At 40.9% G+C, this 26,542-nt stretch overlaps 1 protein-coding gene across 5 annotated transcripts in view; it reads left to right on the plus strand.

Moving 5' to 3' along the window:
- arhgef28a (Rho guanine nucleotide exchange factor (GEF) 28a) overlaps window positions 1–26,542 on the plus strand; it is a 48,885-nt gene that overhangs the window by 13,083 nt on the left and 9,260 nt on the right. The window contains exons 5-34 of one of the 5 annotated variants that reach the window (XM_032539636.1): window positions 1,618–1,807; window positions 3,050–3,239; window positions 3,732–3,801; window positions 5,749–5,795; window positions 5,982–6,051; window positions 9,716–9,831; window positions 9,975–10,249; window positions 10,878–11,052; window positions 11,154–11,265; window positions 11,882–11,968; window positions 14,210–14,252; window positions 15,802–15,903; window positions 16,697–16,820; window positions 17,535–17,670; window positions 17,981–18,036; window positions 18,159–18,219; window positions 18,375–18,495; window positions 18,607–18,722; window positions 20,306–20,446; window positions 21,024–21,274; window positions 21,373–21,498; window positions 21,845–21,962; window positions 22,099–22,353; window positions 22,490–22,566; window positions 22,760–22,938; window positions 23,141–23,232; window positions 23,358–23,543; window positions 25,237–25,368; window positions 25,411–25,433; window positions 26,181–26,228. In XM_032539636.1, the coding sequence (XP_032395527.1) occupies window positions 1,618–1,807; window positions 3,050–3,239; window positions 3,732–3,801; window positions 5,749–5,795; window positions 5,982–6,051; window positions 9,716–9,831; window positions 9,975–10,249; window positions 10,878–11,052; window positions 11,154–11,265; window positions 11,882–11,968; window positions 14,210–14,252; window positions 15,802–15,903; window positions 16,697–16,820; window positions 17,535–17,670; window positions 17,981–18,036; window positions 18,159–18,219; window positions 18,375–18,495; window positions 18,607–18,722; window positions 20,306–20,446; window positions 21,024–21,274; window positions 21,373–21,498; window positions 21,845–21,962; window positions 22,099–22,353; window positions 22,490–22,566; window positions 22,760–22,938; window positions 23,141–23,232; window positions 23,358–23,543; window positions 25,237–25,368; window positions 25,411–25,433; window positions 26,181–26,228 (3,719 nt within the window). Of the gene's footprint in view, window positions 1–1,617; window positions 1,808–3,049; window positions 3,240–3,731; window positions 3,802–5,748; window positions 5,796–5,981; window positions 6,052–9,715; window positions 9,832–9,974; window positions 10,250–10,877; window positions 11,053–11,153; window positions 11,266–11,881; window positions 11,969–14,209; window positions 14,253–15,801; window positions 15,904–16,696; window positions 16,821–17,534; window positions 17,671–17,980; window positions 18,037–18,158; window positions 18,220–18,374; window positions 18,496–18,606; window positions 18,723–20,305; window positions 20,447–21,023; window positions 21,275–21,372; window positions 21,499–21,844; window positions 21,963–22,098; window positions 22,354–22,489; window positions 22,567–22,759; window positions 22,939–23,140; window positions 23,233–23,357; window positions 23,544–25,236; window positions 25,434–26,180; window positions 26,229–26,542 lie in introns of all 5 variants that reach the window. The other 4 variants (XM_032539635.1, XM_032539638.1, XM_032539637.1 and 1 more) reach the window with 4 other exon arrangements.

The raw sequence follows: 26,542 nt of genomic DNA on the forward strand, positions 1-26,542 counted from the left end.
TGGGTCACAATTAGCGGCGCCATTGTGGAGGTGACGGGGAGTTTTAGTTCATCTCAGGCCTTCAGTAACAAATTGTAGGGAAAGGAGAAAATAAGACTTTGGATTCTTTTGCACATTGTTTCTGGGTTCGAAAGATAGCGCCATGGCAACCTTCAGCTCTCACCAACACTTAGAGGGAAGGCCCAAAGATGAAGTACCTAAAACAGCCTTTCATCCCGTGCTTACAAAACAACAAGGGTGTATATGGAGGATTTGCGCAGTGCAGTGATCAGCAGAAATGGGCCAAGCTGTTGCCGTCCTGTGCTGCTGCATGATAGTGCACGTAACAGTGAATCAGGGTTGTTTATATGCCCTTATACTTATTGTTTATACTCCCTTATACTCCACTGCGCATGCGGCAAAAAGGTGGCAACTGTCTGGCAGCAGGTGTTGGCTGTGTGAAACATCTTCTTTTCTAGGCCAGTGTTTCTAAAACCTTTTCTCATCAAGGTGCTCCCAAAACAGAATTACAGAGTTTACAGAATCAAACCATCAAATTATAGCCATTTTGATTAAATGTTTATGAATAATTGGTCAAAGTACAATACCAAGCAGGTTTTGCTCCATTTCTCCCCCACCAGATGTAATTTGTGCTTTTTAGATGTTTTTATTACAGAAAGTGTAGGAAGCCCATGACCAAAATAGCCATGCAATCTGTCACTGTGTTACTTATGGATGAAATGATGAAAATGACCTATGAAAAATAACCCTTGAATAACCTATAACCACTGTTAGGCCCACTACCAACGTCTGCGGAACCCAGAATTCTTTATTCATTCACCTGCTCAGTTAATTACCATTCTGTACATACAATATGCAGCAGATGAACTGTACGTCTGCACCATGAGTTAAGAGAGCATCTGTAGAATAACACAAGGTTTACTTTACATACTAAGTAAAGTATAGAACAACGTGACTGATACTGGATTTTTAAATCTGTTACTGATATTGACATTTGGGAGTTTAACAATGTATATCAACCGATAGCAATTGTTTTTTTACATAAACAACAACCTCTAGAGTATATTTTGAATACCTACAGTATATGCTAGTATGGTCCTAGGGGACTTAAGCTTGATTTATGGTTATGTGGAGGCTCCACGCATAGCATACGTAAGTGGCCTGATGTTTATACTTGTGCGCTGGTGTGTGCGTCGAGCTGGCATGTGTGTGTAGGGAGTAGGTGATAGAGCGAGGGAGAAAGAGAGAGAAAGTGACGGCGATTAGCTTTGAAGCGAGTAGTGACAAATTGTTGCCTCTGTGCTTTCTGACCAAGGTGGGAACTCTGTAGCAGGAAAGTTAACTTTCCTTGATTTCTCCTTATGTTTATGAAGAAGGAGAACCGGGACATGAGTCAACATACCTACGTACGTAGCAACGGCGTAGATTTTATATAAGTCAAGCTTTAGTTCATTGATACCTATAGTATCCATTATTCAGACACTGATTTCCTTGTGTGTTTAGCCTTAACATAATTACCAAAAATCTTATGTAATTCAGCATAATTCCTCCATAAATTTAGGTAAAATTGCAGTAGACATTCTGTCACAGCTCTGCATTCTTTGTTTCTTTCTCTAGCTGCTGAGCTTCAGCCCAAAGAAACCCTCCTTCACCTTGCAGTGCGTTTGGGTTTGGTTCGTCTCTCCCGTTTCTTAATCCACCAACCAAGAGGTCAAAGGGCATTGACCTTACCCAATCAGGAGGGAGACGCGCCTCTCCAGCTGGCTCAGAAGGACGGACAGCATGCCATGTTCAGAGTGCTGACAGCGTAAGGCTATGGTTTTATCTGTTGTCTTATTTTTGACACATGATGACTAATGAAGACTTCTGATAAGGCAAGACAGCTTTGTTTGTATAGCACATTTCAGCAACAAGGAAATTCAAAGTGCGTCACAGAAAACATTAAAAAGCAGTTAAAAACAATAAAAACAGGGAAAATACGAACAGTGAGTGCAGTGTAAGAAATGAACAATTATTTGAAGAAAGGAAGCATCAAAAAGAAAGGTCTTCAGCCTTGATTTAAAAGAACTGAGAGTTGCAGTGGACCTGCCGTTTTCTGGGAGTTTGTTCGATATATGTGGAGCATAAAAACTAGCGCTGTCAGTTATATACTTTATTAACGGTGTTAACGCAAACCCATTTTAATGCAATCAAAAAAAAAATGTATCAAAAGATTAACGGTCTTTTTGGCCTAGCAAACTTTGTAGTTTTTTTGACATGCTGTTGCAACAACTAGTACCGTTAAAAAAAACTACAACACCACGCCGGATCTAGCTAGACCAGAAACAAAACAACAGGCACGCCGCACACACTTGTTTGGGCTTGCGAGCCGGCCAACGAGTAGTATTGTTACATTTTGAGTGAATGGCGAGTGCAAGACGCCAAAATGGACGCCAATAAGATTCTGAATGGAAAGTTTACTTTGCCAAATGGTTCCATTGACCAGACCAAAGTGATCTGTGTGTTTTGTCGTTGTGAACTGAGCGACATCGCAGCACGTCTAGTCTGAAATACCACTTGATGGCCAAGCACACAACTGATGCAAATTCTCCCCCCCTCGTCAAAGTATTTTTTTCACCCTTTTATTGATGGACAGTGTTACATTGTGTGAGAGATTATTTGCTTCAAGTGAGAATGTTAGTATGAAATTGAACACTACAGTAGGCTATATGCCAATGATGTTGTCAATAAAAAAACATTTGCACAAAGCCGATCCACTTTTCTATGTTTGAATGAAAAAAAAATAATGGGACAAAAAGAAATCAAGAGACATTTAGAATAGATGAAAATGTGCGATTAATTGCAAGTTAACTATGACAATATTGCGATTAATCGCAATTAAATATTTTAATTGTTTGACAGCACTAACAACAACTGAACGCTGCCTCTCTCTGTTTAGTTCTGACTCTGGGGACAGAAAGCAGACGTAAGGCAGACATGGCTTATCATATGGGAGGCTCCTTCTGTCCCGTTAAACTCACTTCCTGTAATCTTTCTTTTTCCTCATTAGTCCTCCAGGTCCTGTAGACGGCCCTGTTCCAGGTGTGTGGTGTGTGTGGTCCGACAGCTCCTGCATGCTGAGGTTTTGTCCCGGGACGGACTCCCTGAGCTTGACTGTGCGACAGACACCTGGCAGCCGCCCTCAGGACGGCGTCTTGATCCTCCGAGACAGACGGGGAGACCACAACATCCTCAAACTGGTGAGAACAAACCGTCGGGAACACCTCTATTTAAAATCTCTATCGTAATCCCATCTACTACGTGATATAAGACGGAAATGGCTGATCAATTTTCCCATTTGTCTCTTCGCATGATGTAATGTGTCGTTGCTGTTGAGATAAGACCATTTGCACAGGTTTTGTTCAGGTTTGTGTTAACAAAAAGCCCTCCACTCCCACACCCTTTAACGTGCAATCAGACATTTTGATAAGAGTTGAGCAAGCAGCAGTAAACAAAAGACTGCAGATATTGCAGCTGCAGGAAATGAGAGGGCATGAGGGTGTAACATGAACAGACAGGTCAGGATGAAGTTTTAAAATATGTGATCACATTAGTTACTCTGCAGAGTTTGGCTTTTATTAGTCAGTAATTACGACAGTTTGGCCATAAAACGGTATAATATAGTTATTAAGTGATGTCTTTGTGTTATTGACAGTGTGACTGTGTTAACATAAGATCTGTTGTTGTTCCAGATCAATGTGCTCAAAGCTGATGGTGAGGCAGACAAGAGAGGCAAAGAGGAATTCCTTCCTAGTGATGGAGGTAAGATGGCTTATTATATTGAAGTGCAATATGAAGTGTTGGATTCCTGTTCACAGCAGCCATTTATTACTTTCAGACCTATCAGCATTACTCGCGTAATGAGGCTTGGTTATCAAAAACCAAATGTATCAAATAGGACCTGATATCCACCGGTTGCAGAACGACTTTGGATGGCCTCCGCTGCGTGTCGGCTCCGTGCTCCGCCGTCCATCATTACACTCCAGGTCCGGATTTGGCCACGACTGATAGCTGAAGTCACGAGGACCCACGAGATCTTGCAAATTCATGTAGAATAGAACCAGAAAACCAACAACAGTTTGTTTCCATCCAGAGGAGTAGAAGGGAAACAACGCTGTGCTGTGTTTTCAAGGTGTAGTGCAGGGAAATATGATCCGCAGTGAGCATGCTCTATTTTATTTTGAAAATGAACCAGATGTTTTGTTTTGTTTCTACGCTTGACTTCTGCCGTTTACTGAATTGATGCGGATCTCTTCGGCGTCCGGCAAAAAGAGAAGCTCTGGGTATCTGCTCCGGAGGGCTGCGGATCGCCGAAGCTGGGACGGAGTGGGAACAAAGCCGTTCCACAGTCAGTGCAAATACACACATCGACTTTAACGGAAACCTAATGACTCTGCCACCGATCCGGAGCGGATCCGCAGCCGTTCCGCAACCAGTGGAATTAAGCACTTGAAACAGTACCCAATTACATTGATTAAGTAACTACATGTACCTAGTTGTACACATGGTTTTACCCATGCCACTCCTACGTGAGACATTCAGACACCTGCATTGTCTGTGTTCTCCCTCATGTAACACACGTTAGCTGTCACATGGAGGTACCAGCTGTTTAACATGAGCTCCGAAAAACAAACAACACACACAGAGCCAGACACGCACACATGTGTACACACACACACACACACACACACACACACACACTCTCAACAACACACACACACACACACACACACACACACACACACACACACACACAAACAAACAATTTGGATTTGGACTGTTGTTTTCTTCAACAAAACAGGCAATTTGAAGAGGTCTCCTTGGGCTCTGGGAAATCGGGATGGGCACTTTTCTTTAATTACACTATAGAGACTAATAACTAAAATAACAATCAACAGATTACTCAATAATAAGAGTAATCATAAGTTGCAGCCCTAGTATTGCCTTGACAGGGGTCTCTGCACGCACAAACAGCTCTTATTTGCTGTCTGTCTGTGTGCGGCGGTGGAAAACGAACCACCACAGATTCAGTTGAGCAAACATTTGTGTGGTCAGACATCCATCACTTACAACTGAAAATGACTACAAAAACACTACCAGCAGACACCATAAAAGGCACACTCTCCTTTACCCGCATGTTAGTTTTACCTTCAGAGAGTTTGTAGAAAATGGCGGGGGGGTAGACAGTTTTTTACCTGGGGTGACGTGCTCAGGCTAGCATGTAACCACACACAGAAGGAGACCTTTGTAGATCGGCAATGCTGCCACTACCTCTTTTATTTTTTTGTCCGTTTCTCACACACACACACACACACACACATACACACACACACACTTTCCTATATTTGGTAGCTCTCACATAACTTGTGACCGCAGTTTTTGGTAACCATAGAGATGGCAGAGGGCAGTATCGACTTACTAAAGGAAAGCAGGAAGTGTACCTCAGTATTGACCTTAACCCTGTCCCGACTTCAGCAGCCGTCCATTAATCCTCTCGAAATAACAGCCTCACAGTAGGGAGTACGTGCTCTTCCTCTGGACCTGCTGCTTCGCACAAGCACAACATCTTATTGGCCAGTTTTCCATTCCTGGATAGTAGAGTCAAACCCAGAGCACCTGATGTTGTTCCGTTTGCGCGACGATTCTTGGGAGAAGAAGTGTTGGTGTGTCATACATCAACTTCTGACTAAATATTTCTATTTTGCACAGGAATAAGCACGGAGCTCCGAGTGGAAGAGCCCGCCCTGGTGGACAATGTGAGTATACATACAGATGCATACGCGAGTCTGTGGAACAGAGTGTGTTGTGTGCTGTAAATGTTTATAGATTTAAGTTTGTTGCTATTTTTTTGCATGCGACTGTGATTGTATCTGTGCTGTTTCCAAGTAAACAATTTCCCTAAGAGCCATGCTGTCTCTCCGTGTTTTCTGGTATCTTTAAAGGTTTTTGAACAACAACTTGTTCTTTCTTTGGATGATGACGATGAAGAAGAGTACCCATCCTCTTTATCCGGTAAATTTTTTTTTGATTCATCTACCTCAAAGTTTTAGGAAACCCAATGTCAACCTATCCCAACCAAAATACTGTTTCCCTTTTATTATTATTATGGCAATAATAATATGGCATCTGTCTTTCATTCCTGAATAGTTAGTTATATCCAGCAGACCTGATGTTGTGCTGCTCCTACTACTCTTCCTGGGAGGAGGAGGATCTTAGTATGTCATGTATCAACCTCTGGTTAAATGTTGATTTTTTATTTTGTATTTTCCAAAAGGAATTAGCACATAGCTCCATGTTGATTACATAATGAATGGGTATTTCATAAAAAAAAACACAACAACATATTTGTGGCTGAACTGAACAGCAGGGTGTGGGAACAACGCATAATAAGCTGGGTGAGAAGCCCTGACTGGATGCCTTTCTCTTGTGGCTCGGGCACAATTTGCAGAGCTCTGTTTTGAATCACAGCATAGTAAATCAATACACTAACTGCCTCACAGACACAGCCAGAGATTCACTTCTGTCTGAGGTTGATGAGCCGTTTTCTTTGATTAAATGGATGTATTGTCCTCCTGGGGTCTGGCTACGAACGGTGCAGGTTGGGTCTTTTACCCATTGGTTTCCAGGTTGATGAGCAGTTTTCTTTGATTAAATGGATGTATTGTCCTCTTGGAGTCTGGCTACAAACAGTGAAGGTTGGGTCTTTTACCCATCGGCTTCCAGGTTAATGATCCGTTTTCTTTTGATTGAATGAATGTATTATCCTCCTGGAGTCTGGCTACGAACATTGTGTATTGGGTCCATACCCATTGGCTTCCATAATGACTCAGTCTGGAGGTCCTGGAATCTGTCCTGTCACTGGGACAAAAGCAGGAATGGGGTCAAGCGTGTCCCACTCAAACTGCGTCTGAGCTGGGAGAACTCCCATGCCCCCCCCACCCACCCACCCACCCCCCACCCTTTCTGCCCTGTCACTCTGCCATCCCCTCCCCCGACTCCCCCTGGATCGGACAGTGGAGCTCTGTACTTAAATTTAGAGGGGGAATGGTAACAAGCTCAAATGTTGGAAGTACAAAAGCTGACATTTTTGGTGAGCCACATACATTAACCTTGAGGTCTCTTTAAACACACACAGGCACACAGTATTTTTTAAGCTATGCCGGCGCAAACACTCACTTGGTTGTAAAAGACTTTGAGGAGGATGCTCAAATGTTTCAGGTGTTGCCACAGTTACTTGTCTGACTGCCAATTTCCTGTGTGTTGTTGTGGAACCATAAACATTGTGACCGTAAACTGAAGTGTGTTTATGATAATGTGAAGTAGTGATGAGGGGCATTAATCCCAATGTTTCCCCTTTTAAGCAGACTGCAGATTCTTCAGTGTTGCTCAAGTCATCAAGCTCACTGTCGAGCTGAATATTCTTGTTGTGATGACAGGGTTTCCCTGGTTACACTGACATAACTCAGCAGTGTCGGTTATTGTTGGAGCTAGCCGGTGTGACAATTAGTCTACCAGCTGAGACTGGTGCTCCTTCAATCCTTCACCGCCCTTTAAATTAAACAGAGAGGAGTTTTTTTTGTGTCTGTGTGTAGAGCTGCATACGCACTGACAGTTTGACTCGAGGCAGACAAAGACACATAGAGAAAATAAGATAAATACAATTAAGGACATGTAAGAAATCTGCCATGTATCTTTGAGTTCCGTTATAATATCTTGACTGCGTGAGAGCAGCAGAGAGGAAATGCCTCCGTGATGCCCAGGATTTCCCATACATTAGCGCAGGCACGGCCGGTCCAGACATCAAAGTCTGAGTGGAAAGTGTACAGAGTGCTACGAAAACCACTCCTCATCAAGGGAGGTCATTTTCCACATTGTTATGGTAGACATACCATCCGCTACTCTTGTAGATACGCACTCATGTCAGCAGTGGTGCATATAACTGTACACATACTGTACACATTTGAATTTACTCTACTTACGTTTCTGTGGTGCTTTAACTTTACTTTATGCCACTTTGTACTAGCCCTGTGACAATTATTATTACAATTTTTTTTTTTACAGTCCTAAGGGGTATGACTGTTGATTGTAATTGTCAGTTTTATGTTTATTTAAGTACAAAATGTTTTATGATAATAAACAGGCGTGGTTTTCTTCACACGCTGTGCACCTGTGCACATTATCTGGGTCACATGACAGCAAAATAAACAAAAGATGTATTCTGGAGTTCATTCAAAACTTAAATTAATTATTTTTATTTTATTTCATTTTTGCTTAAATAGATATTTTTAAATTTGACTGAAGGAGATAATTATATTGTTTATCGCAATTGTTTGTGAGGCAATTCATTGTGCAGCAACATTTGGAATTGTTACAGCTCTACTTTGTACTTCTACTTTACTACATTTCAGACCGAATATTGTACCTTTTAGTGCATTATATACATTTGACAGCTGTAGTTACTAGTTACTTTACAAATTTAGATTTTATACACAAAACATGTAATTATCTACAATGCCGTCTGATACCCATCATTATATAAAGTAGTTAAAGTTTAATGCCTAAGTAATTAAAAAGTCAAGTTTAATAAATATATTAATTAGCTATATATATGCAATATAATAAAATGCATATAATTGCAATACTCTGCTGCTACTATTTATTTATTATTACTGTTCATTACAATTCCTTAATTATGTAAATACTGTTTCTAAAATTCCTTTAACTGTGTAAATACCATACATAGCCACACTCCTTTTATTTCTTTATTTATATTTCTTCTCTGATATTTATATCCTTCTTGCAACTGTAACACAGAATTTCCCTTCGGGGATCAATAAAGTATTTCTGATTCTGATTCTAATATAATTTATAAATAATTCTTTCATCACTCCATATTACCTCACATTTTGTTAGATTTCTCATGACAATAAAGTTACAAGAGTCTACAAAGAGTCTTGAAAACCTAACTCAAGGGTTCAAATCCTGGTCTTTCTATTATATTTATAAATATCACAAAGACAGAGTGTACCTGAATATTGTTAAGCAGATGTGGTAGATAAAAGAGAGCATGACTCAGGTCGGTTTTTCAAAAGAAAACCTGTAAGGGAGGTATGTGGAGGTTTTATGAAAACAAACCTTTAAAGGTCAAACAGGGAGTGGGTATGCAGTGTCTCATCACATTTTCCTTTCTTTTCTCTAAGCCTTGACAGTTAAGCGATGAAAGATCAATATAATGATAATATACAGTGATCCTACGTCACAAGTATGAAGCAGAACAGAAAAATTACGGAAGAAAATGTGACCTAACTGTCCGACTATATGACATGTAGGTTTGGGAACTTATTTTCTCTTTTCTGGCATATCTTCTGGAGGGTTGTTTTGTTTAAATCGGGGTGTTGTTGTCTGGTTAAGATATTCGGTTACCTCTCGTTCCTCTGAGAGCTGCTCTCTGTATCTCTGACATTTAACTGATGTTGGGATGAATATTGGCAATGAAAAGTGGCTTCTCCCTGCGTTCTGTGACGGTAAATCATTTAGCAGGATAAAAACACATTCCTAGTAGACATCTTGTAGAGTGCAAAGAGAGGGGAGACAAAGAGAAGTAGTCTGTTTGAATGATTATAAACTATACTAAAGCTATCCTGGGGATTATACTCTGTCTGTGTGTTTATCACAGTGAATGGGCATCCCATGCCGTCCAGTGGAGTCCAGAGTCAGTCGACGCAGCGTGCTACAAGCCCTCTGCTCTCCATGATCAACAGCAGCGATCAGACCTTCACACTTCAAACACAGGTCAGACATCACCTGCTCTCTTTAAGCCCCGATTCATCATTTCATCTCTTCTATTTTGCTACTTTTTTTGTTTAACTACTTTTTGAAAACACATTGCTTCTTTCTTTAGCACTTTTTTCTCCCGTCTTGTGTTTTTACCTTAGGAAGAAGATGACAACATCAAGTACAGCATCAGTGAAGTGACCAGGGACAGCACAGGGACAGACAGCGGGTTATGGGACACGGTGGATTCAGATGATCTCCTGCTGCTAGCCACTGACACTCCTCCTCCCTATTCAGACGAGTTCTACACTGCCTCTCTACCCTGCTCTCCCCCCCTCTCACCCGCTGGCCAGGCACTCTCCAGGCTGAGCCGCACCGCCTCCTCTGAGCCGACAGATCCGAGAGAAAGTCCGCCGATGGACACCTGCGACCTCAGGTATAGCACCGTGGAAAGGAAAAAGCCATGACTTTGTTGTTGGTCAAACATTTGGTTATGATATTTTTGGGACATTCAAGACATCCTTTATCACGTGGATAAGTATCTTGAGTCAATTTTTTTTTTTTTCGAGAAAACCATGGGTAACAGTAACTTCCAATAGCCCAGGGGAAACCAAGGCAGAATGCTCAAATTGAGTCAAGGTACAAGATAGTAATTAGTTGATGGTTATATAATTGTAAATCATCAGAAATATATGCCATAATTACTACATTTTATACAAGTGCTACTCTTATGATTTCGTACATGGTGATCAGCAACCAAATATTGATTATGTGGAAGTTACTGCCTTTTGCCTTGGGGTGACTTCTCACTTTTTGCAGACAATACAAAGGCGGAGTACAGTAACTTCAAAATAGAGGCCAAAAGTCAAAAAGTCTTGAGTCCTACCTATAATTTATTTGACTGGACAACTTAAAAAAAACTTTAAAGTAATTTTTCTCAGTTCCACACCCTTTTGCCTTTGTAGGGCAGTATGGTGACATACCAAAAGAGCAGATGCTTTTCTCCAATCAGAAGGCAGTGTTCTCCTGTGTCTCTGTGTGTAACTGGTAATGTTTTGCTCCAGTCTGGTGGCTCTGGAAGTGGACAGTGAAGAGGACAGCCCTGAGCCAAAGTCTCCGCTTTCCCCGCTCTCGTCAGATGTTGAGAGGAGTGAAGACAAAAGGGAAATCCTTCGTCCCTCCCCTGACCTCACGTGCACTCGCAGCCAATCGGCCTCAGCATGTGAACCCACCACAAAAGTAAAATACCATCTCAGACTCTCAACCACTTCTCGTTATTTCAAAAGAAGTTTTGAAGTTTTATTTTTTATTTTTTATTTTTTATTTTTTTACTTGTCTAGGAATCGGGTGACCAGGGGATTCGGCTGCGTTCGTATTCCTACTCTTCCCCCAAAATCAGCTTCCGTCCTGCTCGTTTTGCCCGGGACAACAACACTTCCGATATCAGCCCTGGTCAGTAACACTGGGACTGTAATACTCCCTCACATAGTTAGAAACTTAGTCTTACACATAACTAACTATGTTTCCATGAACTAACTTCACTTGTTTGGTGTGCAACTAATGGTTGGTGCAAGAGCTGACTTTTTTCATTTTAAACCACCTGTCAACTGTAGTCTCACTACTAATATAAAGTGCAGTCAACTCCCAAAAAAGGAATGTGCTTAAAGCGATAGTTTGTCAAATTTTAGAAACATGCCTGTTCACTTTCTAACCAGTAGTTAAAAGAAGATCAATAATACTCTCTTGTCTGTTCGTTAAATGTGAAGCAACAGCAACAAGACGGTTAGCTTAGCTTAGAATAAAGAATAGAAGTCTGAAAAAACCCACAACAGACTGACATGACAGTGGTATTAATCTTCATCTTCAACTCTGGGTAAGAAAGCACATAAGCATATTTCCCAAAATGTTGAAATACTCATTTAACAGCGTTTTCACAATGAGCCTACACCACTGCAAGGAAAAAATGATTCATGAGCTCTGATTCCGGAGTTGACTGTACTGTACGTGGTGATAGCTTCACCGTCTGTAGTTGATGTGTGAGCAGCCCTCTGTCCACTGTGCCTTGTAGATGCCGTACTCCACAGTGTCAGCCACAGCCGATCTCTCCTTCAGGCCCTCTCTCTGTCTAAATCTCTGTCTCTTCTCCACCCTGGTAGTAAGTACTGAACACCTGCAGCCGTCACACTGCGCTAAGGCCCAGCATGGCCAGCACGCCGCTGTCAGTGTCAGTGCTTGTTTGTGTGTGTGTGGGTGTGGGTGTGTGGGTGTGTGTGTGGGTGGGTGGAGGGGGAGTTTATTACTAGAGATGTTCTGATTCCATTTTTCCCTCCTGATTATGATACCTGAACTTGTGTATTGGCCAATACTGAGTACCAATCCAATACCAGTGTATTGAAAAAAAATGCATATATTTTATCATGTTTATGTTTTAACAGCTGTATACCACTATCCCTGCATGGATGTGATATGATTGCTGTCATTGCTGTTAACCACTTTGTGAAACATGAAAAAACACAAATAATAAACGCCGAAAAACTTTCATTTATTATCTAGTTTGACAGTCAGTCATAACGGAAAAACATAAACTACTTTAAGGTAGATTTCCTATTTTACGTGGCATTGGATCGGTCCATATACTCCAGTACTTGCAGATACCGATACCAGCATTTTTAGGCAGTATCGGAGGCTTTTTTGATACTGGTATTGGTACTGAAACATCTCTGGTTATTACTGTACACTGATTAAAATATTTGACTTGTTTCAAAGACAAAAATACCTGACGCTGCAGTTCCCCTCTGCTCTACAGAGATTTGTAGCATGTTTTAACTCATTTAAAACAGGCAGATTTTTAATGGAAAAGCTCTGAGAAACCAAATGTATGCTAGCTGCCCAGCACCAGCAGACAGACAAAGGCAGCAACCAGCTAGTGAACATAGTGGAGCATTTAGCAGCAAAAATGCCAGTTTTTCTTTAAGAAGTGGTGCAGACTAGTCTGGCTATCACCGGACCAAGCCAAGCTCAATAGATTTGAGATTGAGCATTGGTCAGAGGAGTCTGCTCTGTATTTTTTGTACACAAGAGGCGTGACCAATGGGCATAGTTCAAATGACTCTGTACGCAATTGGATAGTCCTTCAACCAATCAGACCAACGATCTGGGTGATGTAGCAGCGACGGGTTGCTGCGCTTCACTGGCTGTCGCTATGTTGAATGTAAACAAGAAGCTGATTGGTTGCTTCTCTATCGTTGTCATGTTAAACCCGCCAATAGCGTGCCAAGTAGATAAGCCAGTTTGTGATTGGTTCCCGCAAAGTTATGAACTGAAGCAGGAGAATTAAACGTGCAGGTTTCCAGACCGAGTTGCAGGGCGAAATCAAATCGCCAACAAAGTGGGCGGCGTTTACTCAGTCTAGCTGCAGACCAAAATAGAGCTAAAATGAGAGTGAATATTTACATTTTTCATGTGGCAGGAAATATGACTCCAATGAATAATAATGTTTGTCTGTAACTGCTGAATGTGTGACTAAGCAAAAAACAACTGCCAGCCTCACCATATTAACTTACAGTTGTATTGTGAATAGCATGTCTCTTTCCAATGCTTCTCAGTGTCCAAAAAGTAATTTTGCATCTTTTAAAAACAATGACAGTATATGTGAACTAAAACTGGTTCAAATATAACTGCCTTAACAGAAACATGATTCTGAAGTTTAGTTTTAATCCTGTCATCCTGCCAGATGCTTTCCAACAAACAATTATTTCATTCTTCTCCTCAAATGTAAAAATCTGTAAATATTTACTGGCTCATGCTGAAGCATACAAAACCCTGGAAACTGAACTACAAGGGAAAACAAGTTAGATAAGTAAGGGGGATTGAAACAACAATTTGAGTTAAAAAAAAAAAGTTGATTAGAATCATGAAACTGTGATAACCTTGGCATGTGTTTGTCTGTGTGTTTGTCTTTCCTAATCATGATGCATCCTTGTTGTAATCCGAATGGCTGTGATGAAATGAAAAGACAGCTGACTGCTTTGTGAGAGATACGAGGTGTCTCTGAGGGGTCAGCACTTTGTGTCTGTCTGCGCTACAGCTTTCATATGTTTTGTTCTGTCTGGGTTACGCATACTGCGGATCATCAGCTACTTTGCATATGTGGTTTTTATTCAGGTGCTTAAATATGAACGGCTGCTCTGGCATGTAAATGAAACCTGACAGGCATTATCAAATATTCACTCTGTAACAGTGTGAAGTTAATAAGGAAGCTTCCTAAATATGTTCTCCCTGTCTTTTGTTCTGCCGCCTGGCGTTATCGTGGGGGGGGGGGCTGTCAATTTTAAATGTGTTGTAAGGTTCTTGAACAATAAGTTCAACAACTTCTCCTCATCGTTTATGTTCACAGAGCAAAGAGCATCCAGTATATCCGAGCAGTTACATGAAAACAGGTATTTATGCTTTACTTTGAATTGCTTGTTTTGCGAATTGTCTTATTAGGTCTTATTTTGGATAACATTGTATTCCAGATTACCTTTATTCTGTCTCGTGAGTTTCAGTCTTTCTCTGTCCTTCTGTCCTCTCCCATTGACTTAACTCATTGGGGCTTTTTCTCTCAATTAAAATGACAGTACCTTTCAACAAATATGTAATCCTCCAGCGCCGGGAGCAACATATTTGGATAACCGTGACGATAAAGTTGCTCCGTGACAACAGGCACTCTGTGAAGTTTGCTGCCATATTTTAGAAAGCTTTTTTGTCCTTGGGAAGCAGTGCTGGTGTTTGATCCTGTATGTTTCTGTTTCTAGTGGCAACAGAGGCAATGACGTACAGATATCAGTGTCCCTGATCTACTTCCAGCCCTGTTTTTGTGCTTTTCATACAGTAAATGGCTAACAGTGTCATCTTACCTCAGATATGACTGGCTGCTGGTATTATACAATGCACAGGCAGATTATAGTTTATGATTTAAAAGAGTGTAGAATATAGTATAAATTAATAACAAAAAGTGACGGCGCTGCTTTATATGGTCTCTGTCAGTTCTATGGGGGGGCACTGATTAAAAGAAAGAACTGCTTTTTCCTCTTTCTGTTTTACTCACCCTTTTTCACTGATGCCAAAAGATATTTCCTCTGACACTTTATATATATATATATATATATACATACATACATACATATAAAAAAATTGTATCCTTACCGAACTGCTACCGCAGCAGCGTCACCTAATGGAAGACGATAATCAGGGCTAAAGATAGTGTAAAAAGCTGTAAAATCCAGATTTGGATCTTTAATTTTAGCATGTCTCCTTGGCCTTTGAGATAGTGCTGGGCAATGTATTGATATTATATTGACATAGATATATGAGGCTAGATATTGTCTTACATTTTGGATGTTGTGATATGACTCAAGTCTGTTTTTAAAGGTTGCATTACAGTAAAGTCATGTAATTTGACCATACTTACTAGCTGTTTTATCATTTGCCTTTGCAATAAGAGATAGACTTTATTGGTCCCACATTGGGGAAATTCACTTGTCACAGCAGCTCAATGCAGCACAACATATAACAAAAATTCCACATTAAATATAAATAAGTAAGAAATATACACAACGATTAAAATAGGAAATAGAAAAAAGTAAGAATAACAAGTAATTAAAAAAAAAAAAACGGTAACAACTACACTTTTAAACACTTCTTTTATTTACAGATGGGGAGTATATATATGCAGATGAATATACAGATGATTATGAATTGGATTTACCCACTAAGTGATTGTATCCACATTGTTGGTGATTATTTATCGAAACTCTCATTGTGTTTAAATTTTGTGAAAGCACCAACAGTCAACCCTACAGTATCGCTTCAATATTGACGTTTGATGTATTTGGACAAAAATATATTGTGATATTTGAGTTCCTCCACATGGCCCAGCTCTACACCGTGGCTTCTCATCCGTAAACATCAGTGTGTGTATTCGTGTTTGTGCGCTGTTCTTTACAGGGAGATTAGGTTCCGTAAGCGAGCCCAGTCTGCTGATGATGAGGACAGCATGGAGCTGGCGGAGTCCCTCCAACATCTCACACTGTCTGAGTTCCTCAAAGAGTATGTGAGAGGCGGGGGTTGACCCCCGTTGGACTGTTCTAGCATCCTTAACCGTCCGGCTTAGACAAACTAACCCTAACCAAGACTTATACTGTAGCATGTACGCACCAATGGACAACAAACCACCACCTCGTCTCCTCTCATCCTGTTGCATCTCCCCTCTATGTTTCCTCTCCTCTCCTTTTCCCCATCCTTTCCTTGTTTCCTCTCCTCTTTGTTTCCTCACCTCAACCTCAACACTTTGCCTCTCCTCTACTCTCCCTTTCAGCAGGACAATAATTAAGTTGTTATTGTCTTTTAATATCCACCAAAAGTCTCTCATTGTTGTTTTGCATGTGTCCAGCGTCTAACAGTTCTACTAATTATTTATTTTTACAGCACAGAGTTGCAGAGAATAAACACTAATTTGTTGCCACATTTAAGTAACTAACAAATTCTTTTTGTCATATTTATTTAAATTGCTTTCTCAAACATTTATTTCACCAGAAACCACATGCTGTGAAATATCAGATGCATGGCAGGAAGGTTCAGTTTAAACTAACAACATCCCTAGTCATGAACCAGTTTCATGTGTGTGTACTGTATGCATATAGGAATAAACAGCACTATAGTCTCTCATATGGACTCTCTGCCTGCACCTACACTAACCCACCATGCTACTTGTGTTGTCCTGTAGACTCAGCAAGAGGAAAATCAGGATGGTGTGACTTTGCCAACTAACACACGGACGTTTCTTTAGTGTTGTAAGTTATAGAACAAATTGGACTTGACATTGTTTTAATTTTTTTCTCAGAATTGAAGAGGAGGAGTTGGACAAATACAACATCCCAGCAAAGGTGGAATCGGAGAAGTACAAAGTCATTCGCACCTTCAGTTTCCTCAAGAACAGGATGTCCAGTACGCGCAACAAGACGAAGGTAACCCCAAGCAGTCCACGGCTCTGCTGTCACACACATCAGAAACAAAGATTATAGAATACGGGGAACACAACTTAAACTGCACATTCAAGCCAGCTTTACATGCAACATTTGACTCTCATCTTTGTTTAATTGTTTAAAAATACAATTATTGTCCAATGCTCCTTAGCTGCAGGTGTGTATGTAACACTGGTTAATTCAATGTTAGTATTTATCCGCGTAGAAGTATTAAGGGTATTTCACATTTAAAAAAACCAATCTTTGTGAAGGTTAAGTATGCCAGTTCTAGACTCTGGTATGGAATATGTGACTCTCTGGGAGACACAACCAGGAAATGTTTTTGGGAATAACTGAAGGTCAGAGTGACAGACCAAACATTGTGTCCAGCCTCTTTCCTTTTAATGATTAATCCCCAGTTGTTGAGTAAGCACGGAGACTGGAAGCCGTCCCCGACCTGCGTCTGTTGTTTATGCTACACGCCATTTCCTTCTCGTGGACATTCCTATGGTTTGGGAAAAAGGCGGAGATTTCTGCCAGGCTCAAATGTCAGCTTCCATGTGGGAGAGTTTACTCTGCAAATAGAAACAGACACTGGTTTAGCGAGATATGAATTGAGGCCTGAACTTGCTCAGAGTTCTTAGCTGTAGCTGTCACTTTTTCGTCTCTGTCTGCGTAGCCATGTTTACGCTTATGTCTCCGTCATGGTTTTCCAAGGCAAAGGGGAAGGACAGAGAGGCCAAGGATGGGCAGCTGAATGGACATCGGTTCAACACCGGGTCCTGTTTGGGCCCCACCGTGTGCGTGGTGTGTGAGAAACCCGCATCTGGAAAAGACCTGCTGCATTGCTCCAGTAAGTAAAAGCTTAATTCTAAGGATTTTTGCACAAAAAAAAACCCACAGTAACACTTTATAATAACCATCATTAACAGATGGTAAATGAAAAGTTAATTCATCTTTAGTTAATTGTTATTTTACTGTTAATAAACAATTTAATGATAACCAAACATACTAATTATTAGTAATGCTGTAAATGAAGTTTATTGTTGCACACATTATATAACTAATATACTAAATTCAATATTTGTGTGTGTGTGTGTGTGTGTGTGTGTGTGTGTGTGTGTGTGTGTGTATATATATATATATATATCCCCTCCCCCCAGGTTGCACTACTATTGTCCATAAGGGCTGTAAGGAATCTGTCCCCCCATGTTTGAAGGTGAGTATTGTTTTGAAATATTGGAATTAAAAAATGGTTTGAACTACTCATCTCTAATGGAGTCTGTCTTTGTGTCAGTTGTCTAAATGCTGTAACCACCCTCTGTCATTTGTATCACTTAGAAACTTCAGGATAAGTATGCCGTTACCACGGTGAAAAACAGGACAGCATCCCTCCCACAGAGTGAGTTTAAAAAATAAGGGTTAATAGTCACCAGCAATTTTGCTGTCTAAGTCACCAGAAGTTTAGGTGTCAAGCTCTTCACTATGTTGTCCGTACAATTTCCTGTCTGCACCATTTCATTCTGGGGGATAACATCCTGTTTTCTCTGCCCACAGATTTCACAGTGAGAGACAGTCCTCCTCAGTGTGTTGTCCCCATCTCTACCTCTCTACCTGTCATGAAAGACACGGCGACCCACCTATGCCTACTCTCTGGATCTTTCCCAAACAGTGACAGGTTATAAAGCTCCTAGACTTTATGAATTGCAGAAAATTATTTGGGAAGATTGGTCAAATTGTGTAGGTAAAATTGGTAGTCTTACCCACATTTTTTTTCTTTGTGTAACAGTCACTTCAGTGAGAGTTCACTGAAAGAGTCTGATGTCGGGAAGGTGACTAGCCGATCAGAGGAGCTCCTGCCGACTCCATTCTCCTCAACTTCCACTGACTCATCCTTCGGAGAAGGTCTGGAAAACAAAATAATACCTAAAAAACAAGTGCAGATGGGTTACCATTAGGGCTCTCAATCGATTGAAATGTTTATCCGCAATTAATTGCATGAGTGTCCTAGTTACCTCAGAATTAATCACACATTTTTTGCATCTGTTCTAAATGTACTTTTAAAAGGGATAGTTTTTAATGCTCATGTGGTAATTCAGACTTGTCTAATCTGCTGGTAACTCCATTCCCATTGACATTACATGCTCATTACTTACTAGTCTTGTGGTGAGAACCATCTGGAGGGGCTTTGAATCTCAACTTGCCATTCAAAAGACCCTTTTATTCATCTATTTCTGCTCAAGAAGCTTTGTTTCTGCTAGCCATCCACTCCCATTCATGGATGTATTATACCCCCTACCCCCCTACTGACTGCCCACACGGTGGTGCTGCTTAAGAGGACAGAGGGGGAGAGAGCAGCGCTGTTTAGTGGAGGGTCTGGCTTCTACACACAGCATTCCAGGATGGGAAAAAAAGTGCTCTGGTTTATAAGCATTTCTTTAAACCAATCACAATCCTCTTGGACGGCGCTGGGTGGAGCAACGGTGCCGCTGCAAAATAGCCTCGGGAAGGAGCTTGTTTTGTACGTTCAAAGATTGTTTTAGTCGTGCAACAGAAAACTCAGATTGGACGGATAGTCTAGCTAGCTGTCTGGATTTACCCTGCAGAGATCTGAGGAGCAGTTAACCATAGTCCTCAGAAACCCACCGGAGTTTAAAATGCCAACCCAAAGAAAGGTGAGAGACATCTGGCCAGAATGAGGGACATCCGGCGGAATTTCCAGCGGCACCTAAACAATCCCGGAAATTAAACAACGTCGATATAGACTCACTTGTTAATGACGCATTCATTTTGACAGCCCTAGTTAGCGTACATAAAATAATTGTCCTCATGCTTTCAAACCTCCAAGGTTACAGTTATCTTTATTGTCCCATTTGGGGAAATTTGTTTTGCAGCCAGGGTTCACATGAAAACCGAATACAAAAAGACGAGCAAGAACACGGAAATGGAAATTCAAAAGCACAAGGGTGCAACTGTGCATGTTGTTGTGTTTCCTGCTGTGAGAAGATGCCAAATAGGATACTTTAGAGTGTTGGAAAATCTTCCAGTAAGAAACAGAAGAACAAAATGCAAATGAGCTGCTGACTCTAGGTCAGTAATTCTCAAATGGGGGTGCGTTTACCCCTAGGGTGGCCTTGGACAGGAAATGTGACTTTTTTTGCAAAAATGCTAATTTAAAAATATGTCATGCATAATTTCTAAAATAAAATAATTATACCATAATAATGAATGAAATAAGTAATTGATTCTAAACATTTGAGATGTAGCATTTAAATGATTTTGTTTAAGAAAAAATTGCCGGCGCGGTATTGGACCTCTTTAGGGGTCAGGCTTAAAACAGCAAATATATTGAAAAACAAGTTTGAGAAACACATGACTGCTCTGGGTAATGTAAGTTACAGAACAGGAAAATGTTAAAAACAAATGGGCTGCTTCAAATATAGCCATATAGTTATATGAAAATTGTGTACCTCTTTCTCTCTTCATAGACTGCGTGGACGCGTGCATCCACAGTGACATCTCGGCCGATGCTGTGGATTACGAGGCTGAGTCGTGGAGTCTTACTGTGGAGCACAAGTTCTGCAAGAAGCAGGACAAACGAGCTGTCAAGAGGCAGGATGTTATCTATGGTAAGCAGATGTCAGAGTTGTAAAAGAAAATCACTGAAATATGTCCGTGTTTCATATATAAAATTGCTGTAATCGCCCACAATTGTTTTATTTAATTGGGTAACAGATTTCTGGCACGATATAATACACACTCTTTTGACTTTTAGAACTCGATTCATAGTGCCATGCCACATTGCAGCACAGCCTGGATTACTAAACTATACAATCTACTCAAAGTTTGTGCTAAGATCATTGGTCAACCTGTTGCACATTCCTTTCTAACGATCCATAAAAAGAACATGCTCAGACTTGCTCACAGCATCTCTTCTGACTCCATGCAAGTTGTAAATTATGAATACCAGCTTTTGCCTTCTAGCAGGCAATTTAGAGTCCCTTCCTTTAGATGCAACAGGCTTAGGCTCCTTTTTTACATCAGCCTATCCTGTTGCTAAACCAAAATCAGTTTGCTGCCAATTAAGACCTGGATCCAAGGATATCATGAAACATGTTTGCCATGGCTGTTAATATACTATATGTGTGTAATTGTTGTCTAGCGCTGTGTGTATTTTTTGTATTGAATGTCTTTGTTGAACTCCAGAGCTGATGCAGACCGAGCTTCACCACCTACAGACGCTACACATCATGGCCGAGGTTTTCCGGCGAGGCATGAGGGAGGAAGTGCAGCTAGATCCAGAAGCGGTGGAGCGGGTCTTCCCCTGTCTGGACCAGCTGCTCCTCTTCCACCACGCCTTCTTTGCCGCCATGAAAGAGCGGCGACACAGCTCCGCCCAGCCCCAGGGACACAGCAACTACCTCATCCAGCGAATAGGGGACGTCTTGCTCCAAGAGGTTGGCTGTTTTTTAAGGGGCTACCTTTCTCTTTGGTGTAATACATGGAAACCAATGAGTGTGTGTGAATCACTAGGTGTGTTTGTATTTCTCTGCAGTTTTCAGATGAGAATAGCGAGAAAATTAAGCAGGTGTATGGAGAGTTCTGCAGTCGCCACAACGAAGCGGTCAGCTTTTTCAAAGAGCTCCAGCAGCATAACAAGAGATTTCAGAACTTTATTAAGGTACTTAACCTTCCCAGAGCAAGTGTTTATTTCGAATGTATTACTGTATTGTATATATTACTTATCTTTCTTTATCTTAGTTGTACATATTACTTTTCTTTTTTATCTTTATTTGTATATATTTCTTATCTTTTATATTATACTTGTACGTTTCCTTGTTGCACCGTGGGTCAAAGAGACACAAATTTTCAATTGCTCTGTGTGGCTGGCACATATTGCAGAATTGACAACAAAGTTGACTTGACTTGTAATTTCATCCCAAAATAAAAGCATCACTGCTCGGCTCAGGGAGACGTAGTATAACTCTTATAGCTCTGATAACTCTTGATGCTATTTTCTTTTCAAGCAACAAGGTAATAATTCTTTGGTGAGACGGAGGGAGATCCCAGAGTGCATTTTGCTGGTAACCCAAAGGATTACAAAGTATCCAGTGCTCTTGGAGAGGATCCTAAAATATACTCAAGGTTAGTTATCTACTGCCCTCTGGTGGTGGTACAAGCTCATATGGTCAAAAAAAGCCCAAAACACAATGTTTCAGTTTGAAAATATACAAGTAACATAAGATATCTCATTGGGTTTTTGTGTTTTCTTTTTCCTCAGAGGAAACAGAGGAGCATGCAGACCTTTCAAAAGCACTGGTTCAGATTCGAGAGGTGATAGCAGCCGTGGATCTCAGCGTCAGCGAATACGAGCGGCGGCAGAGGTTACAGGAAGTGTGGAACCGCATGGAGAACCGCAGCGCAGCCAAGCTGAAGAACGGCCATACGTTCCGCAAGCAGGACATGATGGGGCCGGGACAAACGCTCAAACACCAGGGCCTGCTTCTGTGGAAGACTGCCACCGGTCGACTCAAAGGTAACACGGGCGTCTGTTGTTTTGTCAATGGATATGTTAATTTTGCATTGTTTTGCACATACATGTGCATCATGTGAATAAATGACCAAGGCTGATGACGTGACTGGTGTTTTTCTGCTTATCCTCATTTCCATAGATGTCTTGGCCCTCCTTCTCACAGATGCACTCATCTTCCTGCAAGAAAAAGACCAGAAGTTTACGTTTGCCACAGTGGTACGCACACAATTAATTTAAAGAGACCAATACCTAGCTGTAAGGGCATTCAGCTGTGTCTCTGTGTTCTGTTGTTACACCCTATTACCTGTTCTATTTCATCTTTGGCCATCATCACATCATGTAAAAAAAAAAGAAAAGTAATATATAGTAAATATATATATACATATTCAGCATTTTTAATGTGCTTCAGGATCAGAAGCCTCCAGTCATCGCACTGCAGAAGTTAATAGTGCGAGAAGTAGCAAACGAAGAGAGGGGGATGTTTTTGATCAGCGCATCAGCCGCCGGGCCCGAAATGTACGAGGTCCACACATCATCCAAAGAGGAACGAAACACCTGGATGAGGCTCATTAGAGAAGCTGTAGAGAGGTGTGTGTGTGTGTGTGTGTGTATATGTGTGTGTGTGTGTGTGTGTGTGTGTGTGTGTGTGTGTGTGTGTGTGTGTGTGTGTGTGCGTGTGTGTGTAATAAGTCTTGTTATGGTGTGTGAACTGAGAAAAAGGAGAGTAATAAGAACTACACATTCAGATTCCACCATTTGTGAAACCTCAGTTATTGATTTCTCTGCTCAGCTGTCCGGAGGAAGAAGAAGAATACACAAGTGAATCTGAAGAGGAGAAGCGAGCTGCCGAGGCCCGTATTCAGAAGATCAATAAGTTACAAGGTATTTGTGAAACCTGTGGCATCATTTATTTGCTATCTTTTTCTACGCTGTCTTGAATATTTTTTTACCCTGGAGTTAACATTTCCCAACACTTTATCTGTGAACCCGATGAACTTGTGTATCAGAGAATCTGCTGAGCCAAGACCAGCGGATCTGCTCCAGCCTGGAGGAGAAGCTGCAGGTCTACGCAGAGCTCGCTGCTCTGAGTGGGAGGATGGACAGCTCGCTGGTCCCACCGCGCCTGCTCGTCCAGCCGCACCCCGAGGAGCTGCCCCAGGCCACCGTGTTGCTGGCTGCGGCTCTGCAAGAGGGTGAGACATTGACATATAACTGTACCCTGCAGGAACAAACACAGACAAACAGTACACATCTGCTTGTTTTTTCACAACACAGAACAAGAAAGTGAGAAAAAGATACACTTTACTTTAACCCTTCATTTTGCATTTAAAAGCAACATAATAGTAAATGATTTATAACCCACTCTAATGTAGTTGTAAGCGGATATAAGGGCATTTTAAGTGAATATTAATTCTCTTTGCGTACAGAAACAGACACAGACAAACAAGAAGCATTGACAGGGAAACCGGCATAATACAAAAGGGACCAAAAACACGCACAGATAGAGGCAAGAAGGCTATAGTACAAGTCTACAGCATGGACTTCAAGGATTCAGCAATGCTGAGCCAAGGGTCCAAAGTCTTTCCTTTCTCCATTTATGCGAGCCGCGGGGAGCTCCATGTGAATGGCATTTCCAACAGATTGCAATCATTCTCTTGGCCTCTGTAAGTCCAGCAAAAAAAAGCAGGTTTTTGAGTATTAGATAGCTGAAGGGCTAACAGATCGTTCAGAATCAAAGATTGACAGTAACAAGTACAGTATCATTCATCAGGGCAGACATGTTAGATGCAATATTTTTCCAGGACTGACCAACAGGAGAGCACTCCCAGATCATGTGATTTGTACCTTGAGTTTTTAGTGGCAGAACGTGCATAAAGGGCTGTTAATTGTTTTCATGTGATGCATTTTCACAGGGGTGAGATATGTCCTGTGAATGAAATTGTAGTGAATCTGCTGACGGTCTGGATCGCGTGATACTCCTGGAATGTTAGACCAGACATTATGCCAGTCGAGATTGATACTCAGTCCTGGGCAATCACGTACCCAGATCCTGTCAATAAGAAGGGCAAAGTGGCCAGATATCACCAAGGACTGATAAAGCCTTGATACCATACTACAGGTTTTTGGCTGCATAGTAAATAACAGCAGGATGTCATATTTTCTACTAGTACAACTGTGTATTACTATTCATTCATTCCTCACTTGCGTATCCACAGGAGCAGCTATAGTTTATATAAGCCATTCCTAAAATGTTTATGTGCTGCTTATGAAAACAAAATATTGGGGGTTAAAGTTAATTGTAGTAAATAATTAAAAGATAATGCAAAACATATTTCCATTTTAATAAAGAATTTATTGATGTTTTCTAGCTTGATGATTTACTTGGCATGGGTATCACAATACCACTGTAAAAGGAACTGGGTATTTTAATAACACATTCAAGGATACATGTTATCAGTATATATTTACATATAGTTTTCTCCAGTATTTTATATATTGTGTGGGTAGTTATCTTATGCTAAAGGTCAGTTTCTCCATACAGTTTATTTCATTGACTGTTAAAAAAAAATAAAAGGAGTTTAAAGAGATATTCATTCGGTGGTATAAATGTATCTGGGATTTGGACCAGAGGTAGGTTATTTGTTGTTATCTCTTCTGCAATCACATGCCAGCATGAAAAGAAATAAAGGGCAAAGCCCATACAATATAAAACATGTTATAACTACATTGCCTCCATCATTTTTTTTATTGGAACCCCTTGAGTCACAAAATATGGTATTACCTGTATGTTCATCCAACAGAACTCTCAGTCTGATATTTAACAGTTTTAATTGATTCAGCAGAACTCTTAGTTTTACACTTATTGTTGTTGTTCTTGATTCCCAGCCAAGAACCTGAAAGCGACGCTGTCATCCAAGGCCTGTTTTCCATCGAGCCCCAGCCCGGACTCGGACACCGACTCTGTGTTTCCTGTCAGCCCTGCTGCGCTTGTAGAGCCCCCCTCAGACTGGCTCTCAGAGGCCCTTGAGCTTCAGTCCCCACCTCTCTTGCAAAAAACAAACACGAATGACATCGACTTCAAGGTACAGCGCCGTTTCTGCTATATTAAATGTATGTAGCTCATAGCTTTTCTTGTAAAACCCTGTGGTATAAATTAAGATTTTTAGATTTGAGAGGCGTTAAATATTGATGGAGAAATATGATGTATTGTTTTCCCTAACTGTGGTTGTGATGGTGGAGGTACAGCGGTATTGCAGAGGTATTATGGGTCATTATAGTCTCTTACAGCCTGCATCTGAACCTCACTGCTTCTCAGTCCTTCACAGCTGTGTGGCTCAAGATTGCCAACAGTTGCTTTAATAATTCAGTACAGTCTATTGGAATACCATTTCAGTCTTAATGTGTTGAATCATTGATAACCTCATAATAAAGGAAGAAGTCCATTTAGTTCCCAAAGGTAATTTGCCATTAAAAATGCATATGGGAGACTTATTACAATTACTATGCAACAGTTTTGCTACCATTTGCAGCTTTTTGTGTCCTGTGAGGTAAATGACTCCAATAGGAAAGAATCATTTTATTATTCATTGCTGTTAATTTGACCCTAAACAGTGTGATAGGACACCATGCAGCCTCAAGGGGGCGCTAATGTTGCATGAATGCAGCTTTACAGCTTGACTGACCATTAGCATAACAAGGGAGGAAAAAATGTAGACTTCTCTGTGAGTAGATGCAAAATGTTATTTCGAAAAATGGGATATTTAAAACCCTCCGAATCAAAACGCTGCATGGTAACCTGCATGTTGTGTGTGATGTTGTCTTTTTAACAGGTTGCTCAAAGTGTCCAAAGTCTGACCCAGTTACTCTACAGTCTGCAGGTGAGTGCATTATTCAGTATACAGTACACCTGCTGCTCACAGTCCTCATCTTTATTATTATCCAATCAGCAAGTCAGCCAACAGACAAACCTCTTCTGTTCTCACTGAGAACATATACATGTTATGTTAGTGTCATTCTCAGTCAAGATAAAGGCTTAAATATGCCTGCACACTCCAGCTCCAGTAAACAGAACCAACGCTGTTTGAAGCCAAAGGTAGCAAGCTGCAGAAGCCAGAATCCTACTCATCTTTTTACTGCTGAGAGACATGAGAGGGTCTTTTGTTTTGGCACACACACACACACACACACACAC

This window comes from Etheostoma spectabile, chromosome 16, assembly GCF_008692095.1.
Source record: "Etheostoma spectabile isolate EspeVRDwgs_2016 chromosome 16, UIUC_Espe_1.0, whole genome shotgun sequence".
NCBI classification, from domain to species: Eukaryota; Metazoa; Chordata; class Actinopteri; order Perciformes; family Percidae; genus Etheostoma; species Etheostoma spectabile.